The 20,072-nt window shown below is 45.3% G+C and overlaps 1 protein-coding gene across 4 annotated transcripts; it reads right to left on the bottom strand.

Moving 5' to 3' along the window:
* Nucleotides 1-8,762: 8,762 nt before the first annotated feature.
* On the bottom strand, nucleotides 8,763-17,903 carry CHAMP1 (chromosome alignment maintaining phosphoprotein 1). 4 transcript variants are annotated; one of them, XM_019971865.2, is made up of 3 exons: nucleotides 17,763-17,903; nucleotides 14,564-14,684; nucleotides 8,763-12,203 (listed from the first exon to the last, which is right to left on the bottom strand). In XM_019971865.2, the coding sequence occupies exon 3, from the start codon at nucleotides 12,163-12,165 to the stop codon at nucleotides 9,751-9,753; it is 2,415 nt and encodes an 804-aa protein (XP_019827424.1). In that variant the 5' UTR covers nucleotides 12,166-12,203; nucleotides 14,564-14,684; nucleotides 17,763-17,903; the 3' UTR covers nucleotides 8,763-9,750. The 4 variants fall into 4 exon arrangements, with proteins under 4 accessions (XP_019827424.1, XP_019827425.1, XP_070656649.1 ...); XM_019971866.2 differs by having other exon boundaries at nucleotides 17,668-17,896; XM_070800548.1 differs by lacking the exon at nucleotides 17,763-17,903 and adding an exon at nucleotides 17,090-17,652.
* Nucleotides 17,904-20,072: the final 2,169 nt, after the last annotated feature.

The raw sequence follows: 20,072 nt of genomic DNA, 5'->3' as shown, positions 1-20,072 counted from the left end.
TCCAAACCTCCCAGATCATTCCACCGCACCCCCTACAATATCTTTCTTTTGTTCTTAGCTAAAGATAGCACATAAATCACAGGCTTGGGCCATTTCAGGTTTTCCTAGGTACCTTACAAGCATATAGGGGGTATGCATGGTAATAAGCTTCTGTTTTCCTCCAGTTCATCTGCCTTTCATTGTGGGGGAAAGTCTCAATGAGGAAAAGAGAAATGTAAAGGGAACATTATTTTTCCTCCAAAACACATGCAACGGAATAGTATTCGGAAATATAACAGGATGAACCGTCAAACCAAGCAAAAATCATGGATGAATCTTACATGTATATTGCCAAGTGAAAGAATTCAGTCTACACACTAATGACCCCATTTATACAACATTCTGAAAAAGACAAAACAGACTTAGAAAAAGATTATGAGATGGGAGGTTCAATATTCCATCTGATACATTACAGATGAAATGATTGGATGGCACCACCGACTAGATGGACATGAGTTTGAGTAAGCTCCGGGAGTTGGTGATGGACAGAGAAGCTTGGCGGGCTGCAGTTCACGGGGTCGCAAAGAGTCAGACACAATTGAGTGACTGAACTGACATTACAGATGAATATCTACCACTGTGCATTTGTATAAACCCATAGATCTTTAAACCTCAATTAGTAAATCATAATCTATTCAAATTTAGTTATTTAGGACACGGGAGTGTCACAGAATGAAACACAGAATGCAGCAGAGTATAAATGACTTAGAAATGCATGGAAAAAACTCACTCTTTGTTGCTGGCAGGGACTGCATAAGCTGACGAAAGCTGAAGCACCAGCAGGTCCTGAGGATCTTAGCGCAAAGAAAGCCAGAACTGGGAAGATAAAGGGGTACAGCAGGGCCCCCACCCCGTTCCAGTCCTCCTGCTTCCCAGCCTGCTCTCTGGGCCTGGAGGAGGGTCCTCTCCGACTGGTCCGGTGTGGACACATGGGCAGCGTCACTGTGTGGTGACAGCCGGGCACACAGGGCCCCTGGGCCACATGCAGCCGCCCAGGGCTTCCAGGAGCCCATGTGCAAGCGCCGGGACAGACATCTGACACACAGACTCACCACCTAAAGTGGAAACACCTGGTTCCTGGGAATCTGGAACTTAGCTTTTTTAAGGCCCTTTCCTTGGCCCTCGCCCTTCTGGGCTGCTGTCTCCTCCTGACTCCTCCCCCTGAGACGTGTGGCTCACAGGAGCATCCCCAGGACCTGAGCTACTCAGCAGCTCCCACTGTGGTCCAGCCTCTCAGAGGGCCTGATCCACCGCCTGTTGTAAACAGGGGAACTCGCCGTGGAAAGGCCCCTGCGCGACGGTCAGGAGACAGCTGCGCAGGGACGGCCACGCCCACGCCGCCTTCTCCGCCTGCCCACGCCGCCAAGGCTGCTGGCTTCACGGACTCTCTTCTCCTAGTAAGGGCTTCAGAGATCCCCTCGGTCCTTCTGAAGTGTTCTGGAACGCGAGTGCAGGAAGCTAGCACACACTTTCCGTATTCCGCTCCTGCAATACGGCTCAAGCCTTTCCCCTTCACGACCGCACTGGCAGTGTCGGGAGTCACTTGGATCGTTTTTCCGTTTAGTTGCTCTGATTAACTCCAAGGACAACACGCCTACACGCGTCTCTAACTGGAGCATGCACGGCCCCAGTTCCGGGCAAGAGCGACGCAAAACAGTGTGTCTGTGATACAGCTTCCTGGGGCATCATGTTTATTCCCCGTGCTTTACAAGGACACCCATTCAGCCTGAACTAACCCCACAATGTCCCAAAGCCGAAACACCAATGGTCCTGAGGAGACCCATCTCCCGTCAGCTTGAAGTGAACCCCACAGTGTCCCAAGGCCAAAGCCTGAGCAGGTCCTGAGGAGGCCAGACTCCCTGTCTTCCTGAACTGAACCTCACAATGTCCCAAAGCTGAAGCCCCAGCGGGTCCTGAGGAGACCAGAGACTCCCGTCAGCCTGAACTGAACCCCACAACGTCCCAAAGCTGAAACCCCAGTGGGTCCTGAGGAGACCAGACTCCAGTCAGCAGCCACAGGCAGCCAGGTGCTCAGGCAGAGCGGGAATTCCGCTTGGGGTGGGGGTGGTCGAGGAGGCGGGCTCCTCGCTCCCTGCCAGCCAATGGGAACTGCAGATCAAGCCTCCCTCACTCACGTTGCTGCTGCTGCTGCTGCTGCTGCTGCTGCTGCTGCTGCTGCGTCGCTTCAGTCGTGTCCGACTCTGTGCAACCGCAGAGACGGCAGCCCACCAGGCTCTGCCGTCCCTGGGATTCTCCAGGCAAGAATACTGGAATGGGTTGCCATTTCCTTCTCCAATGCATGAAAGTGAAAAGTGAAAGTGAAGTCACTCAGTCGTGTCCGACTCTAGCGACCTCATGGACTGCAGCCTACCAGGCTCCTCCATCCATGGGATTTTCCAGGCAAGAGTACTGGAGTGGAGTGCCATTGCTTTCTCCGCCCTCACTCGCGCAGGCACAGCTAAGTGGAGACTCCGCCCCTCGGGGCAGTTCTGCTAGGTCCATTAAACTATGGAAATTCAAACTGAAATATTGCCAATATCCAAAACTTCTCCAAAATAGTTAAGGAATAATTAACTTGAAACTGTATAGAATGAAACGTAGTCACCAAATTCTCTCAAATTTATTAACAGACAGTTAAAATTTGAAACTATCAAAATTGTAGACATGAACATAGAAAATCTACATGACCCTGGGTTTGGCCTGTATATCATGAGCTTTGAGTTTTAACACACGAGCTGTCAGTCTACAAAAGAAAAATATTGTGGACTTTATAGAAATAAAGATGTCTATTCTGAAAGACCTCATTCAGAAAATCAAAATACAAGCCACAAACTGGAAGAAAAATATTTGAAAAATTCTGATACAGGATTTGGACACAAAATAGAGAAAGACCTCTTGAACAACCCTATAAACAACAAGTAAAGATCTGAAGAGACACACAGCCAAAAAAAAGTTATACAGATAGTACAAAACAGAAACACACCCAACATCATACACCATACACCATTAGGGAATTACAAATTAAAGTCACAAGCTATCACACTACACATATTAGGGCTGCTAAACTCTAAATATATGACAATACCAATTGCTGGAGGCTGAGGAATAGCAGGAACGCTCCCTCACTGCTGGTGGGATGCATGCATAGCCACCTTGTAACACAGTTGGGCAGTTTTCTCTAAAGCTAAGCACACCTCACCTTGAGAGCCAACAATCGTACTTCCAGTATTTAGGAAACTGCTTTGAAAAATCCATGCCCAAACGCAAACAAAGATGAACTTAGGCACAGCAGCACTACCCATAATAGTTAAAAGTAATCAGGGTATCCTTCAATAGATGAATGCATAATCAAATTGGGGTATATCCATGTCAAAGCAAGTAGAACATGCCACCCCAAAATATGCCTCTCTGCTGTGAGGATTGCTTAAGTCCACTTCCATGAAAAAAGAAAAAAAAAAAAAAAAGAGGACTCTCAGTAAACTAAGTAGCAATTGCCATTTTGTGATGGACATTTACAACAGAGAAATCTCTTCATTTAAGGGTTGTCCCTGTTTGCACCAGAAATAAAAGGACAATTAAAACTCAAGTAATTTATCAATGGAGAGGTCCCGACTTAAATCTATAAACAATCATACCCTTCTTTACTGTGTTTTGTGTAATTACCTTCCATAATGGGCTTCTCCCATCCTTCAGGGTCTTGTTTTTAGCTGAAGATGGCATTTAAGGTGATGACTTTGGACATTTCAGGGAGTGACTCAGGTTTATTTGGTAGCTCCCCTGTATACAGAAGCTATTTGTTGTTTTAGTCACTAAGTCATGTTCACCTCCTTGCAACACCACAGACTATAGCCTGCCAGGCTCCTCTGTCCATGGGATTCCCCAGGCAAGAATACTGGAGTGGGTTGCCATTTCCTTCTCCAGGGGATCTTCCCAACCCAGGGGTCAAACCCAAGTCTCCTGTATTACAGGCAGATTCTTTACCACAAAGCCACCAGGGAAGCATAGAGGAGGTATGCCTCTGTTTTTTCTCCTGGTGATTTGTCTTGTATTATGGAAGGGCAGAGTGAAAATTGTTTTTCCTCCCATACACATGCAATGGAGTATTACTCATCAGTAGTAAGGAATGAACCACCAAACCTTGAAAAGCATGGTTAACTCTCACGTGCATATCACTCAGTGAAAGAATAGTCTGGGGTATGACCTCATTTATGACATTCTAGGAAAAGCAAAGCTACACAGATGATAAGCAGATCATCTGCTGAAGGGGCTGAAGTATTCCCTGTGACGCTTTAGGATGGACCCCTGTCACTATGCGTTTGTCTACGCTTATCAATTTGTATAGCCCAAAGGATCAAACAATCTACTCAAGTATAGTTATTCAGGGTGTAGGAGAGTCGCAGAACAGAATACACAATGCAATAAAACCTAACCACATTAGAAAGGCACTGAAAAGATATCTCACTGTAGGAGATGGGGCGAAATGTGTTGACTTTGGAAATGAATGAATAGATACACAAAAGGCAAAATGGCCTGCACATAAACACTGGGCTTCATTTTGTACAGATCTTTCCAGAGTGCTGCTGCTGCCAAGTCACTTCAGTCGTGTCCGACTCTGTGCAACCCCAGAGACAGCAGCCCACCCGGCTCCGCCATCCCTGGGACTCTCCAGGCAAGAACACTGGAGTGGGTTGCCATTTCCTTCTCCAATGCATGAAAGCAAAAAGTGAAAGTGAAGTCGCTCAGTCTTGTCCGACTCCTAGCGACCCCATGGACTGCAGCCCAACAGGCCTCTCTGTCCATGGGATTTTCCAGGCAAGAGTACTGGAGTGGGGTGCCATTGCCTTCTCCGTTCCAGAGTGCAGTAGCTAGCAATTCTGAGACCACTGTACACGTTATCTGAAGAGGAGAAAAGACCTGACAAATGCAAATGGTGGGGGCCAGGCTCCTCACTGCAGGAGTGGGAAGTTACAGATAAACAAAGAGCAAGAGAACGAAGCTGAGCCCCTGACCACCACTCCTTATGGCTCTGAGTTGTGTCCAACAGGATCACCATCACCTGCACATAGGTGCTATAACCAACCTGCCCCCTCCTGGCCTTTCCCCTTCCTCCCTGCAATGATTCCAGTGACATTTCCAGCCTGTACCCCTCTCCTAGGCCAGGTGCATCTGTCCATCCACAGCCTCCCCATCTCATCCTGGGGACTAACAGGCCCCTCAAGGACTGAGATCCTGCTGCTTCCCACACCCAGAAGGCAGCCCCAACTTCTCCAGCTGGCTGAGCCCAGACACCTGGTGTAACCAAGCAGGAGCCAATGGGGCCCTCCCAGAACAGACCCCGTCCCGTATCCTCTGCTGTAACTCCTCTCTGAAGTATGGAGACAACAGTATCTGAGGCACATTCAGGGAGTTGTGTAACAGCTGCTAAAAGCCCCACTGAGTGGAAGAAGTTAACTACTTGATGAGCATGAACACGTCACCCCCAGAGTGTCCAGTGCCTGAGGATTTGTGAGGTTAGCCGCCTGTTACCTCACCAACCAGAGAACCGTGCACCAGCAGTTCTCTGTCACCCCCTCCCTCATGTGGCCCGTAATACTGCTTTCCTGAAGCCCTTCGGGGATTTCAGGGTTTACAGCACGAGTTACCTGTCTCCACGTATTGGTGCCTTTACAGTTAATGCTGCACTTTCCTTTACTGCACCAGGTGTCAGACGACTGGCTTTACTGCTCTCAGGTGTGTGGACTCAAGTTTGGTTCAGAAACACAGAAGCCTCCCAGGTTCCCAGTTCCTTGTGCCCCGGGGACTGTCAGCTCCTTCTCCAGGGTATATGGCCAATCCCCACACTAATTCCACTCTACACCCACAGCCCTGGCCCAAGCCTAATCCCTCCATCAGGCCCTACAAAGCTTCCTGCCCTCACAGTGCGTCTCACATCCCACCCAACATGGTCTTTCTGAAGCCTGAACAGGACCATGCCCCACTCCTCCCTGTGATTCCCCTCACCTGATGAAGCCAGGCATGATCTGTTCCAGGTGACTCCAGGATCCTGATTCTCTCCAGACGCCACGAGTGTGGCTGCTGTCTGTGCCCGTCTATATGGGCCTGTGGTGATCTCCTAAAATAAGGGTTATTTTATATACAGATAATGGGGTAAATGGTGGCCCCAAAAGATGTGTCCCCCAAAACACGGGAACAGGGCCATATCTGGGAAAAGGGTCTTTGTAGATGTAGTTAAGGATCTCAAGGTAAGGTCATCTAGGGTTAGGGTGACCTTCAATCCAACTGCCAGAGTCCTTATAAGAGATGAAAGAGGACACAGATGAGAAGCCTTGTGAAGATGGAGGCAGAGGTGGGAAGGACGGGGCCACAAGCCCCGGGACCCCTGGAGCCCCAAAGCTGGAGAAGGCAGGAAGGCTCCTATCCTGGAGCCTCTGGAGGGACCTCAGCCCTTGATCTCAGGTGTCTGGTTTCCAGTACTGGGGGAGGATGAACTCCTGCTGCTTTAAATCACCCAACATGTGGTTGTTTGTTAGAGAAGCCACAGAGAACTCACACAGGCCCTGCTCTGTAGGATCCTAGAAGTGTGGGTCTCATTAAAGGAGGATGGAGGCTGGATTACAGAACCCTTAGAGTCAGAACTGGGCCCTCATAAATGATAAAGCAGTGATTGGACCCCAAAATGTTGAAGGGTCAAGTCTGAACCCTTTTCCTAGGGGTACTGGCTGCACATGCCTCCCCAGGTTCTTACACCTGTATGTGGCATAGTTAAGTATCTAGTCCTGACTGAGGACATTTAATGTCACTGTTCACATTGCTCAATAAGAACCCACCAGTTACACAGGTGAAAACCCAACTAGGATGCTTGCTACACGAATGAGCAATTCTGAAGATGGTCGGGGGTGGGGACTTATGTGCAGACAGCAGGCCTTCCATCCTCCCACCCCTCCTCCACACTGCCGACCCCCTTCTCCACACTCCTGACCCCCTCCTCTACCCTCCCAACCCCCCAACTCTAACCCTAAATCCTAACCCTAACCTTAACCCTAAACCCTAACCCCTAACCCTTCAGTCATGTTTGATTCTGTGGACCCTGTGGTCTGTAGCCTGCCAGGCTCTTCTGTCCATAGTATTTCAGGGAAGAATACTGAAGTGGGTTGCCATGCCCTCCTCCAGTGCGTCTTCCCCACCCAGGGATTGAACTTACTTCTCCTGCATTGGCAGACAGGCTCTTTACATCTAATCTGGCCTGGGAAACCCGTTCTTTTTGATATATTCCTCCAGAATTTCCTAAGAGCCATGCGACTGAACTGAACGGATAGGGATGCTGAGCATTTTTCATGTGTCTAATGGCAATCTGTATGTGTTCCTCAAAGAAATCTCGTTTCTTTGGCACCAGAAGCATAAAGTCACAATCAGTTCAGTGACTGCTTCATTGCCTTTGACTGTGTGGATCACATTGTGGAAAATTCTTACACAGCCAAAAATACATAAACAAATGAAAAAGTAAAAAGAAAGTAAATGGGTTCTAAACTAAGGACAGTTTACCCCTTAGAGGTAAAAGGAGAAAAAAATGGGAAGCTTACAACTGAGGTGAGCCAAGAACATGGTGGTTTACTCAACTAAAATTGGCCTTAATGCCAAACTACACATGCAGCACAGCTACTTAATCTAGCACCAAATCCATCTTATGACAGCATTATTAAACACCAACATGAGATGCCAAGTTATAGGATCTAGCTTGATTCCCCTTGAGCAGACATAGAGGACTCTCTGAGAAGACTGCACCGAAAGATATGACTCCAAAGAACCTGTTGCATGCTGTTACATGCTCAGACATGGTTGTTTTGATTGCAGGCTTCAAAACAGTTTCTGGGCACTGGAGGCCCCTTGTTTTTCTACTCATAATTTTAATCAAGTCAGCATATTAAAGACAGCTGTATCCAAGACACCTTCCCCCACCTGCCTGTTGGCATCATGTCTAGGAGTCAACTCCACAACTCACAAGCTTGTTGTTAAGCTGCCCAGTGTAAACCAACAATCCCATCAAGCAGTGCCTTCCCTGCCAGACCATGTTCTCTGAAATGACAGGTCTGGAGCTGCTTGTTTGATGGAATTCAAGTGCATTAGCCAATATCTCATTTCTGGCTACAAATCAGAATCCTTACGACAATAAATGCAACCTATTGTTTAAATGAAGCAGTCAGGACTGACCACCACCAGGATTAAGTGCCCTTTAATAGGCTAGCGTGGATTGATGAGAATTTTCATACAAAGCCTCATGAAGCTAGGACTCGTGCATCCTTGGTTTCCACTTTCATGGATTCAACCAATCATGGATCAAAAATATTCGAAAAAATTTCCAGAAAGTTCCATAAAGCAAAACTTGAATTTGCCACTTGCTGATAACTATTTACAATGCACTTACATTGTGTTAGGCACTCTAAGTTATCTAGAGATGATTTAAAGTATGGGAGGACGTGTGCAGGTTAAACACAAACATTACATGCTTTTAAGAGACTTGAGCATCCATGGATTTTGGTATCTGCAGGGTGTCATGGAACTAATTCCCTGTGGGCACCAAGGGATGACCGTACAGTCCCTGAACCTACCTGACCACCCTGAGAAAAAGGAGCTTAGAAAATGCTGCTCCAGATATGAAAATCAGTGTGAAAACAAGTGGAAACTGGAAATAATTACACAAAAGAAAACACATAGGAAGATGTTGCTAACATGAAAGCCTTTGTTTTTAATTTGGTTGATACACATTTGACAAAATATTTTAGAATAAAACAATCCATAAACAGGCACCAAGTACTTACAGTAACAACTGTGAAAAACACAGAACTGACGTATTTCTTAAACAGTAATGTTTATTTATAAAACTTTTTGTGGTGAATCTGGAAGACTTTCAGTTCTGCTCATGACCTTGGTCTGAAGCCCCAAAAGATGGTGCGTAAGGCCCAGGAGGAGGTGCAACCCGTACCACATTTGGCGAGTAAGGACCACCTGTGGGTATGAGCCCACAGGGAAGGGGAGGGCCAGAGCCGGGGCAGGGTACAGAATGGAAGACCCCAAAGAAATCAACTAAGGACAAGACCTAAAATCACACCCGTTTCTGTTTCCTACAGGAGAAGACTGCAAACTATATTTTAAACTGACTCAATTTCCCCTCTTTTAGCAGAAAATCGGCAACCCTGAGACTCCAAACTTCCATGACATAAAAGCTAATAAACACCTAAAAGTGGTTCAAGATTAATAAACTAATATTTTATGACCAAATAGAAACTTTAAAATAATTTTTATGATCTGAAAACACACTTAAGAGAACAAAACTTCTCAGAATTTTCATGCCTAATTTCCATTGTCCAAAATTAGTTGCACAAAAAAGATTTAACTAGACATTTCCAACTGGGTACGACTTAGTCTTGTTATACAGAACACCTACCTCTTCGTATTACTCAAATATACTAAAGAAATTAGAGAAATTTTACCCATATGGAATATACAATATGCATTTATTGACTTATACAACAGCCACATAAACAAGAGACCAAGAAAAAAATAACACTTATTCTTTGTAACACCACTGAGACAAACACAGTACACCACAAACATCAGCATCTACTGGCCCAGCTAGGCTTTCTAACCGATACTTTCAACAAATGGGTTCAATAGACAACTCTGTAGAGCACATATCCACATCATGTTTAAAAATCAAATTTGCTGCTCCTCCAGTGGAGGTTCCAGAGCTTCCATCAGCTTTTTATTTGCTTCCTCATTATGCCGGCTTTGACAATGAGTTAAATGTTTCTTAAAGCCCCTTGGAAAATTTGATTCAAAATTACAACGTGGACATTTAAGCAAACTTTGCCCATGAGCAGCTACATGATTTTTAAGGAGAGATTCTAAAAGAAAAGCTTTTCCACAAATTGTACATTTGTAAGGACTATGGACATTATGCTTGTTAACCAAATGATGCAAAACAGCACCTTTTTTCATAGCACGACAGCAACAAATTTTGCAATAATACTTTCCTTTTCCACGCTTCATGTATTTTGCAATCTCTTCTTCAGAGATAAAAGCCTCTTTTTCTTCAGTAAACTGCAATACATTTTTGGACTGCTCTGGACTAGTAATGTCCATTTTGTTCTCTTTACTAAAATCAATAGATTCCACATCAACCTGCTCTTGGTCACTGCTGGATTCTTGGCCCTTACCATCTACTGCATCCAAATCTGCTTTGATACACTCACTGCCACTAAGCTCAGCGTCAGAGTTCTCTTGGTTGTCTTTCTTGAGCTTCTTTGAGGAAGGAAATAAAGTGTCTTCCAAGAGTTTCTTAGGTGTAGCCATTAGTTCTTCCTGAACTAAAACATCACACTTTTGATCATCAATGGCATCTGCCTGTGGTTCATCACCAAGCTCAACTACCTTTTGAGACTCCGAGAAGATGGCAGACTTTGGAAGTTCAGGGAAAAGGGCATGCTTCCGGGGCTCTGGAAAAAGAGCACGTTTTCGTGGTTCAGGAGAAGCAGGAGGGGCGGTTTTGGTAGGCTCAGAAAACAGGGAAGGCTTTCTAGGCTCAGTACTGACAGAGAGAACAGGCTTCCAGATATCAGAGGCTGCTTTTGGGGACTCAGATGGCCCAGAAGGACCTGGTTTCCGTATCTCAGGGAAGACAGGTTTCTGAGGTTCGATGAAAAAGGAAGACTTCCAGAGATCAGGGGAACCACCACGGGAACTTTTCTGGGACTCAGGATAATCAACTGAAGCAGGAGATGTTTTCCGCTGATCAGGAGAAAACTTCCAAATCTCTGGAGACCCTGAGGGCTTTCTGAGCTCTGGAGATCCTGCTGGACTCCGGATCTCTGGGGACAGTGTTGGGCCAGGTTTGCGAAGCTCAGGAGACTCTGGAGGAACTGTCTTCCAGTGTTCAGGTGACAAGGTGGTAGCGGTCTTTCGCAGCTCTGGTGGGCCAGACTTCCAGGACTCAGGAGACGCAGGAGGAGATTTCCAGGAACCAGACGAGACTGATGAAGACTTCCAGGAGGCGGAGGACACAGATGGAGTCGGTTTCCAAGGTCCAGGAGACACAGATGGAGCAGGTTTAGCTGGCTTCCAAGGTCCTGATGCTGCTGACGGACTGGATTTCCAAGACCTGGGGGATCCAGGTGGCCCTGGCTTCCAAGAGCCTGGTGACACAGATGGGGCTGGCCTCCGAGGCTCTGAGGAGACAGCAGAGAACAGCTTCCAAGGTTCAGGAGACACTGATGGGGACAGCTTCCTCGGCTCAGGGGAGACAGTCTGGGCTGGCTTCCGAGACTCCGGAGATGCAGTTGGGGACGGTCCCCAAGGTTCTGGGGAGGCAGCTAGTACTGGTGACTCGGGGGATGGGGCGGAAGGCGGCACCAATGTTTCTGGGAAATGGGAGTGTTTCTGGGGTTTGGGATTAGTCAGAGTGGCCTTTATTGGCTCAGGAGACACAGGAGCAAGTTTCTGTGGTTCTGGAGAAGGAACAGGGACTAGTTTCTGAGATTCAGAAACAAGAGGGGCTGGTTTTGGAAGTTCAGGAGAAGAGACAGGGGCCGGTTTTGGAGGCTCAGGAGAAGGAAGAGAAGGTGTCTGTGGCTCAGGAGAAACAACAGGGCCAGGCTTCTGAGAGTCCAGGGAAGGAAGAGGAGCTGGTTCTGGTGATTCTGGAGACGCAACTGGGCCAAGTTTCTGTGTTTCTATAGAAAGGGCAGGGGCAGGCTTCAGGAGTTCTGCTGAACTGGAGGCTGTTTTCTGGTGTTCAGGAAGAGGGGGACTTTTCACAGGTTCTCCTTCTTTGTTGAACTGATTTTTTGGTTTCTCATTCCATTTCTCTGCAGCAGAATGTTTAGACGTGATGTGATAGTATACATTAGAGTACATCTTGCTGGTGAAAAAGCATTTATGGCAGTGAAACAGCTTTGCACTTTTCTGGTAAAATATCATTTTACCTAACCCACCGGCATCCATTTCATCACAAAATTCTGGATGGATGGTACCCATGTGGATTTGTACATTTTCATAATCTGTGCCTCTAAAATTGCAGTGGTCACACTCCAAACGTGCCGACGTCTTACGAAGTTCCTGGAATACTTCCATTTTTCTAACATACACGATTATATTCTTTAAAAACAGTGCTGCAACAAAGGAGAAATAAATGAATGATTTTCAGGGATCATAATTTGAATGAAATGCTATTTCTAGTCCATTCTATACTTGAAAAATTTTAAGTCTAGAATGGCACATGCATTTATTATAAATATCTCTATAAAGACTGTGAAGAGAAGGGGAAAATATAACTAATTTTTTTAACCAAGTCCCAGGAACTCTGCTATTTTTACATATATCGTCTCATTTAATCCTAACAATATGACTCCAATATTATTTTCATCTACAGATGACGAACCTAATGTTCAAAGTCAATTACCCAGGTTATAAGACTGTCAGGAACCCAAGCCTGATTCCAGAATTATCTACTGCATGTGCCTTACACTTTAATACCCTGAATCAACAAGCTGTTAGCACACAAAGGCTGAGTAAATGTCAAAGTTAAAGCTAGGCTATTCAGGCAGAGCAAGAAACTTTAGACCCACTTTACAAAGTGCTTGTTAAACTAAATCTAACTGTGAAAAGACAACTTTAAAAAAAAAAGACAACTTATCTTGTAATGCTTTATCCATCCTAATGTATTTTTATCCATTCATTTAATGAATTAATTATTTTGTGCCCTATGCTCTTCTAGGTGTTTGGGTTTTAGGGGTGTCTTACAATGTGGTACTTATATCTGTTGAGAAGATACGAATGTGGAAGACAACACAGAGAAGGCTCTCAGCAGAGACCTTAAAGGCTGTGAGGGGGTTTGCCAAAACAGCAATTCAGATGGAGGACACCCTTGAGGCAACTTGTTTGCCAGAAAACAGGACTTTTAAACTTTTAAGCTAATCTTCTTAGGCAGTAAAACTTAAGAAAAACTCACTACTCATACATGCGGACAAGACATTCACAGTATCACTTCCCAGGGGTTGTCACTGTACTTACGTATCACTAAAGAGAAGTTCTATGTTTACAAAAGGGCACGAATACATTCTATACAAATGAGGTATTAAACATATTTTTCTGCAATGAGCTTCCATTTAAAGAAGAGAAGTCTGTGGCTCAGGAGAAACAACAGGGCCAGATCGCAAGGAAGTGAGAGGAACGTGTTTTGGTGACTCTGAGAGCAACTGGACCAAGTTTCTATTTCTACAGTAAGCGCACATACAGGCTTCTGCTGAATTAGAAGGCATTTCCTAGGGTATCTTTACACACAGGCTAAGCACTGAAATTCCTTATACAGATCTTTGAATGTGAGGGTATTTTTGTAGGGGAAATTCCTAGAAATGTTTCGAAGGCTATTTGCAACTGAAACTAATGTTTCACCAAACTCTCAAAAACCTGCAGCACTATTACATACCTTACATACCAAGTGCGTCTATGTGAGGGATAATTCAAGAATTCCCAACTCCCTCATCACCAGAGGATCATTACACTTCAAACACTTGCTACTCCTTAGGTGAAAACTGACATCTCACTATTGTTTTAACGTTCTTTAATGAGAAAGACTGAGTATCCTCCCTTTTTATCAGCCACGTGTATATCTTTTTTCTAGGATGTACTTTATGCATTTTTTTAATTATTTGTAAATAGTCTTTGTATATAAAAGAAGTCAGTCATTTTATAGAAACTACCCTCTCAATTTACCATTTGTCTCTTGACTTTGACTTTTTTTTCCCCCTAAACTACATATTGGGTTGGCCAAAAAGTTCATTCAGGTTTTCCGTAACATATCATGGGAAAATCCAAAAGAACTTTTTGACCAATTGGTTTACACAAAAATTAAAAATTTAAAACTGTTTCTCTTATGACTGTTTTAAATTATGCCTTCTCAAATACTTTTTTAATAACTCAGTATTTTTCCTATGATAATGGTAACTTCATTCTCTTCTTACATATTTGTATCTTTAATTCTCTGGTATCCAGCCTGTTTCTGACCCCAAATGGATAGTTTTCATCTCAACATTGATTACACGTGTAATCAACGACATATAATGTTCTTTTCCTGAGATGCAGCATTCTATTTAGCAATTACTAAGTTTTGTGATTCTATTCTGGATTCTATTCTATTCTCCACCAGTTATATCAGGTATGCCCTTCTTAGCATGGATCCAACAACTGCTAAACCAGATTCTGTAACTAACACAATTAATACATGTTCATACACCACTATCAATATGGGTATGTATGCTTTTAACGTTTTCCCTTAAAAACTCTAAGCACTTTTTAAAAATGCACTCATCATAAAATATTCGCTTATATGTTAGAAAGTGAAAAATGTTAAAAGCACACAAAAATATATGCAAAGCAATGCTACTAGAATATTACGGTATAGATTCAGGACAAATACTTTTAGAACAAGGAAGAAATACAGTACACCATGTTTTTGCATTAGCAGACTTACCAGTTGTCTTAGAAAAATTCTTTAAAATGGTCTTCAAAGGGCAGGCAAGTGTACATGGCTTTTTGACTAGACCACAGAAAACAATGTATAGTACATGAAGGACAGAGATGAGAAGTTGAACCTGAAAAAAAACAAAAGGAAGAGTAATCAAAATTACTTCACTGTGAAAATCTGTGCCCTCTATAATTCTGATAATTTCTCACTATCCTGCCCCTTCCAACAGCAACAGGGGTCCAATCCAAAGCCTAGACATTAAGTTTAATAAAATGACACCAAAGATTACGGTAGCTAATATCCACGACATCGCCCTCGTTGAGTTTCAATTTAATGATCCACTATGAAATTATATACACAGAGCAAAATCCTAGGCTGGATAAATCACAAGCTAGAATCAAGACTGCCAAAGAAATATCAACCACCTCAGATATACAGATGATACTACTCTAATGGCAGAAAGCAAAGAGGAACTAAAGAGTTTCTTGATGAGGGTGAAAGAGAAGAGTGAAAAAACTGGCCTGACAACATTCAAAAAACTCAACATTCAAAAAACTAAGATCATGACATCCAGTCCCATCACTTCATGGTAAATGGAGAAAAGGTGAAAGCTGTGACAGATTTTATTTTCTTGGGCAGCAAAATAACTGCGGATGGTGAATGCAGCCATTAAAGTATTAGGCTGATGAAAAAGTGTGGTTTTGCATTGTTAAACTTTGCTGTTTGATATTGGAATACATTCTTAAATAAATGTGGTCACGATATACATCATTTTAACATGCATTTCTCACTTTATGGCTTCTTTTTGCTAATGACATTACTTGCTGTTTATTTTAGACTAGGAAAATGATGTTAGATAAAAGGCAAATTCAAGTGGTTTTTTTATTCGAGTTCAAAATGGCTCATAAAGTGCACCAGAGACGATTCACAGTATCAGCAATGCATTTGGTCCAGAATCTGCTAACGAAAGTAGAGTGCAGTGGTAGTTCAAGAAGTTTTACCAAGGAGACAAGAGCCTTGAAGATGAGGAGTGCAGTGGCTTGCCACCAAAGTTGACAATGATCAATTGAGACGATCATCAAACCTGATCCTCTTACAACTACATGAGAAGTTGCCAGAAAACTCAACATCAACCATTCTACAGTTGTTCAGAATTTGAAGCAAATGGGAAAGGTAAAAAGGCTTGATAAGTGGCCAGCTCATCAGCTGAACACACACACACACACACAAAATCATCCTTTTGAAGTGTTGTCTTCTCTTATTCTATGCAACAATGATTCATTTCTCCATCAGATTATGATGTGAAACAAAAAGTAGATTTTATACAACAACCAACGATGACAAGCTCAGTGCTTGGACTGAGAAGAAGCTCCAAAGCACTTCTCAAAGCTAAACTTGCACCAAAAAAAGGTCATGGTCATCGTCTGGTGGTTTGCTGCCCGTCTGATCCACTACAGCTTTCTGAATCCCGGCAAAATCATGACACCAGAGATGTATGCTCAGCAAATCCATGAGATACACCCTGAACTGCAACACCTGCAGCTGGTGCCGGTCAACAGAAAGGGCCCAATTCTTCCCCACAACAACATCCAACCACATGTCACACAACCAACGCTTCGGAAGTGGAATGACCTGGGCTAGGAAGTTTGCCTCATCCATCATATTCACCTGACCTCTCTCCAACAGACTACCGCTTTCTTCAAGCATCTCAACAACTTTTTGCAGGGAAAATGCTTCCACAACCAGCAGGAGGCAAAAATGCTTGCCAAGAATTCGCTGAATCCTGAAGCATGGATTTTTATGCTACAGGAATAAGCAAACTTTACAGGTAAGGAAATTGAAACCTAGACATTAATAACTTACTCAAGGTCAGGCAAATAGCATCTGATGAAGGACCACAATAATGTTCTGCTATCTATCCAGGTTCTTTCTCAAATACCACTTTAAAAATTAATAAACCATTCAACTTACCATTTTTAAATGCATAATCTAGTGGCATTAAGTACATTCACAATGTTGTATGGCCGTTTCCATTATCCATTTCCAAAATCATCACAAACAGAAATTCTATACCCATTCAACAATTCCCTCTTTGAGAGGAATCATAAAATATTGGGGGTTTTGTGCCGGGCTTTTCCTACTTAGCATGTATACACTGAAGCATGCATCATAATTTCATTCCAAGGATATGCAGCAGCCCACTGTATACACCACAATTTTTTCCCCACTCATCCGTTGACAGTCATGTAGATTGTTACCTCCTTTGGCTATTATGGTTGAACAAAGACTGTGCTGCACTTAGTCACTCAGTCGTGTCTGACTCCTTGCCACCCCAGGGACTGCAGCCCACCAGGCTCCAAGCAAGAATACTGGAGTGGGTTGCGATGCCCTCCTCCAGGGGATCTTCCCAACCCAGGAATCGAACCCAGGTCTCCCGTATTGCAGCCAGGTTTTTTCCTCACTGAGCCACCAGAGAAGCCCTCTTCTTGGCTACTCTGAATAAGGCTGCTATGGACACTGGTGTACAAGTACCTGGGTCTCTGCTTTCAATTCTTTGGAATTTATACCTAAGAGGGGAACTGCTGGTAACTTCAAATGGTAATTTCTAAACCATTTTCCATAGCTGATAGCCGCATCATTTCACTTCCCAGACAGCAAAGCAGGACTGTTCCAATTTCTCCAGGTCCTCATCAACACTTCAGAATCTTTTTTTTTTTTTTTTTACCAATATTAGCGAGTGTGAAGCGGTATCGCATACTGGTTTCCATTTTCACAACGCTGATAGCTAAGAGTCATCCTTCGACGTGCTCTGGGACCATGTGCACATCTCCTCCGGAGAAATACCCACTGAAGTCCTTTGCCCACTTTTAAACGGCCTTTTGTTGCTGAGTTATCAGATACACGCCACCCCACTCCACGGGTTGCCCCCTGACTTCCAAGCGGCATTAATGACAAAGCCCACGCAGCCGAGGGGCAGAAAAAACCGCCTCCAGAACCAGGAGCTCGTGGGCCCGGGTTCCGTCGCCCCAGTGCGGTTTGAAACAAAACGTTTCCGACCTCGGGCGGGATGACGCACGGCTCCCGCCCCAAGGCCCGCGGCCCCACCCGACCTGCGGCCGCGCCTGGGGCCCTCGTCGGCGGCAGGCCCAAGCCTCCTCCGGGCAGCGGTCCGGGGACGGCCCTCCCCGCCCGCCGCGCTCCTCACCAGCGGGCCGCGGCCGGCATCCGGGCCGGAAAGGAGGGGGAAGCTCGCGGTCCCGGCGGCTCCGCCAAGGCCTGGGGCGCGGCGGCCTCCCGAATGGCGGCGAGGCGCAGGCGCGGGCTCCGGACGCGCGAACGTGCGCGCGGCCCCAGGACGGGCGGGCGCGCGCTCACACGACTTTGGCGCCGCGCCCCCCGCGCAGACCAATCAGATCGCTGGTCTCAGGCGCCCAGTGCGGAGCGCGGCGGCCCCCGGCAGCCCTCCCGCGCCCGGAAGTGACGGGCCTCCAGCCCCTGACGCGCCCCTCCCTTCCCCGAAGGGAAACGGCGGTGCGGCCGGTCTCCCTTCCACGCACTAACACTAACCCTTTGTGCTTCCCGCGGGGTCGAGCGCCCGGCTGCTGAGTCCTGGGTTTATGTCTGCCTTTGGCCGAGTTCTTTCCCGTTGACAGCTCCTGAGTGCCCGGCCGCGACGGAGCTCCGCGAGGAGGACGGCGTCTGGCCGCTGGGTTCCGTGTGAGAACAGAGGGCATCCATTACCTCAGTTGCAGGCATCTCTAGTCTATTCCTTTATTTTTTATTTTATCCTCACTTTCACGCCAAATTCTGAATATTGTCTGTTCTTTTAATTTCTGGAAATATTCTAACTTTAAATAGTAACATATTCATTCTAGGAAATTTTCAGGTTTTTGTAGAAAAATGATCCATACATTTGACCGGACTTAATAGCTTTAGAAGAAAACTTCTCGGATTTCCCTGGTGGTACAATGAGTATCTGTGCTCCCTGGTGTCTCAGCTGGTAAAAAATCCGCCTGCAGTGCGGGAGACCTGGGTTCGGATCCCTGGGTCGGGAAGATCCCCTGGAGAAGGGAACGGCTACCCACTCCAGTTTTCTGGCCTGGAGAATTCCATGGACTTAATACTCCATAGGGTCACAAAGAGTCGGACAGGACTGAGGGACTTTGACTTTAACACATAATTAAAGGCTTTAAATTTTTTCAGCTATCTTTTACCAGAGCTCTGTGGATTCCTCCCAGATGGAGGCACCTGTCTGAGCTTGAAGAGTACCTCCCTAGATTCCCTGTGCCAAACTCGAACTTCACTTGGCCATCACTGAATTTAGGATGACCAGTGAGTCAACAACTAGAAGAGATGTTTAAACCACCACACTCTCCATAAATTCAGCCCAACCCAGCACTCTCTTCTTTCTTGTTTAGAACCCAACACTGGGAACCCATGCCTGCATGTGCTCCCCTCATGTTTGTAGGCGTGAGTTAGTAAAGTGCTTGTTCTTTGGTTGGGAGCGGCCTTCTCTAGACATCGACTTTGTTACTGGCTACTTCAGATCTGAGATGGTGGTGGGGAGGGGGAGCAGAAGAAAACCAGCTACCTTGGACTGCAAGGAGATCCAACCAGTCCCTTCTGAAGGAGATCACCCCTGGGATTTCTTTGGAAGGAATGATGCTAAAGCTGAAACTCCAGTACTTTGGCCACCTCATGTGAAGAGTTGACTCATTGGAGAAGACTCTGATGCTGGGAGGGATTGGGGGCAGGAGGAGAAAGGGACGACAGAGGATGAGATGGCTGGATGGCATCACTGACTCGATGGACATTAGTTTGAGTGAACTCCGGGAGTTGGTGATGGACAGGGAGGCCTGGCGTGCTGCGATTCATGGGGTCGCAAAGAGTCAGACGCGACTGATCTGATCTGGTGGGGGGAATGGCATGGGAGGGTGGCGCTCAGGTGGGTGTCTGTGGGTCTGCTGAAGCCGGCTAAGTACCTCAGTTCTGATAAATAGTCTCATTCTTTCCAGATTATTGTCCCAACTTCCACACAGGCATTTTGTGGCTATTTCAACCCTGTGATTGTAAGATATAAATTATTTTAGCATCTGCACAGCAAGTCCCAATTCTTATGTCTATAAAGTGGGAACACTTTGGACACTGTGTTTGCTGTTTGAAAACTTTCAGTGCTATTAGAAATTGCTGCTCTGCCTACAATCCTGAATTCCTTTTCACTTTCATACTGTTGTGTGGCATTGCCAACGCAGCTTCCTCAAACCTGGCCCCTGATGAACAGTTTGTTTTAGGTGACCACAGGTAATTAGTCATTCTCCACCATAGGGCATAGGCTGCTAGATTCTCATCCCTGAATATTAGTGGAATTTTTACTCAGGGCAATGTAACATCGCCCCAAATTTTCTTTCTCCAAATTTCCTTACTCCCCTATTTATCAGTTTTCCTTTGAAATTCTTGGTTTTAAGCAACAGAAACCAATTCTAGCTAACTTAAGCAGAAAAAGAACTTCCTGGGA

Source organism: Bos indicus, chromosome 12, assembly GCF_029378745.1.
Source record: "Bos indicus isolate NIAB-ARS_2022 breed Sahiwal x Tharparkar chromosome 12, NIAB-ARS_B.indTharparkar_mat_pri_1.0, whole genome shotgun sequence".
Taxonomy (NCBI): Eukaryota; Metazoa; Chordata; class Mammalia; order Artiodactyla; family Bovidae; genus Bos; species Bos indicus.
Note: the sequence above shows the minus strand (reverse complement) of the source record. Positions and strands in the feature narration are given on the sequence as shown.

What these genes read in the sequence shown, in the direction of transcription:
- CHAMP1 (XM_019971865.2), bottom strand. Translation starts at nt 12,165, where the DNA reads ATGGAAGTATTCCAGGAACTTCGTAAGACGTCGGCACGTTTGGAGTGT.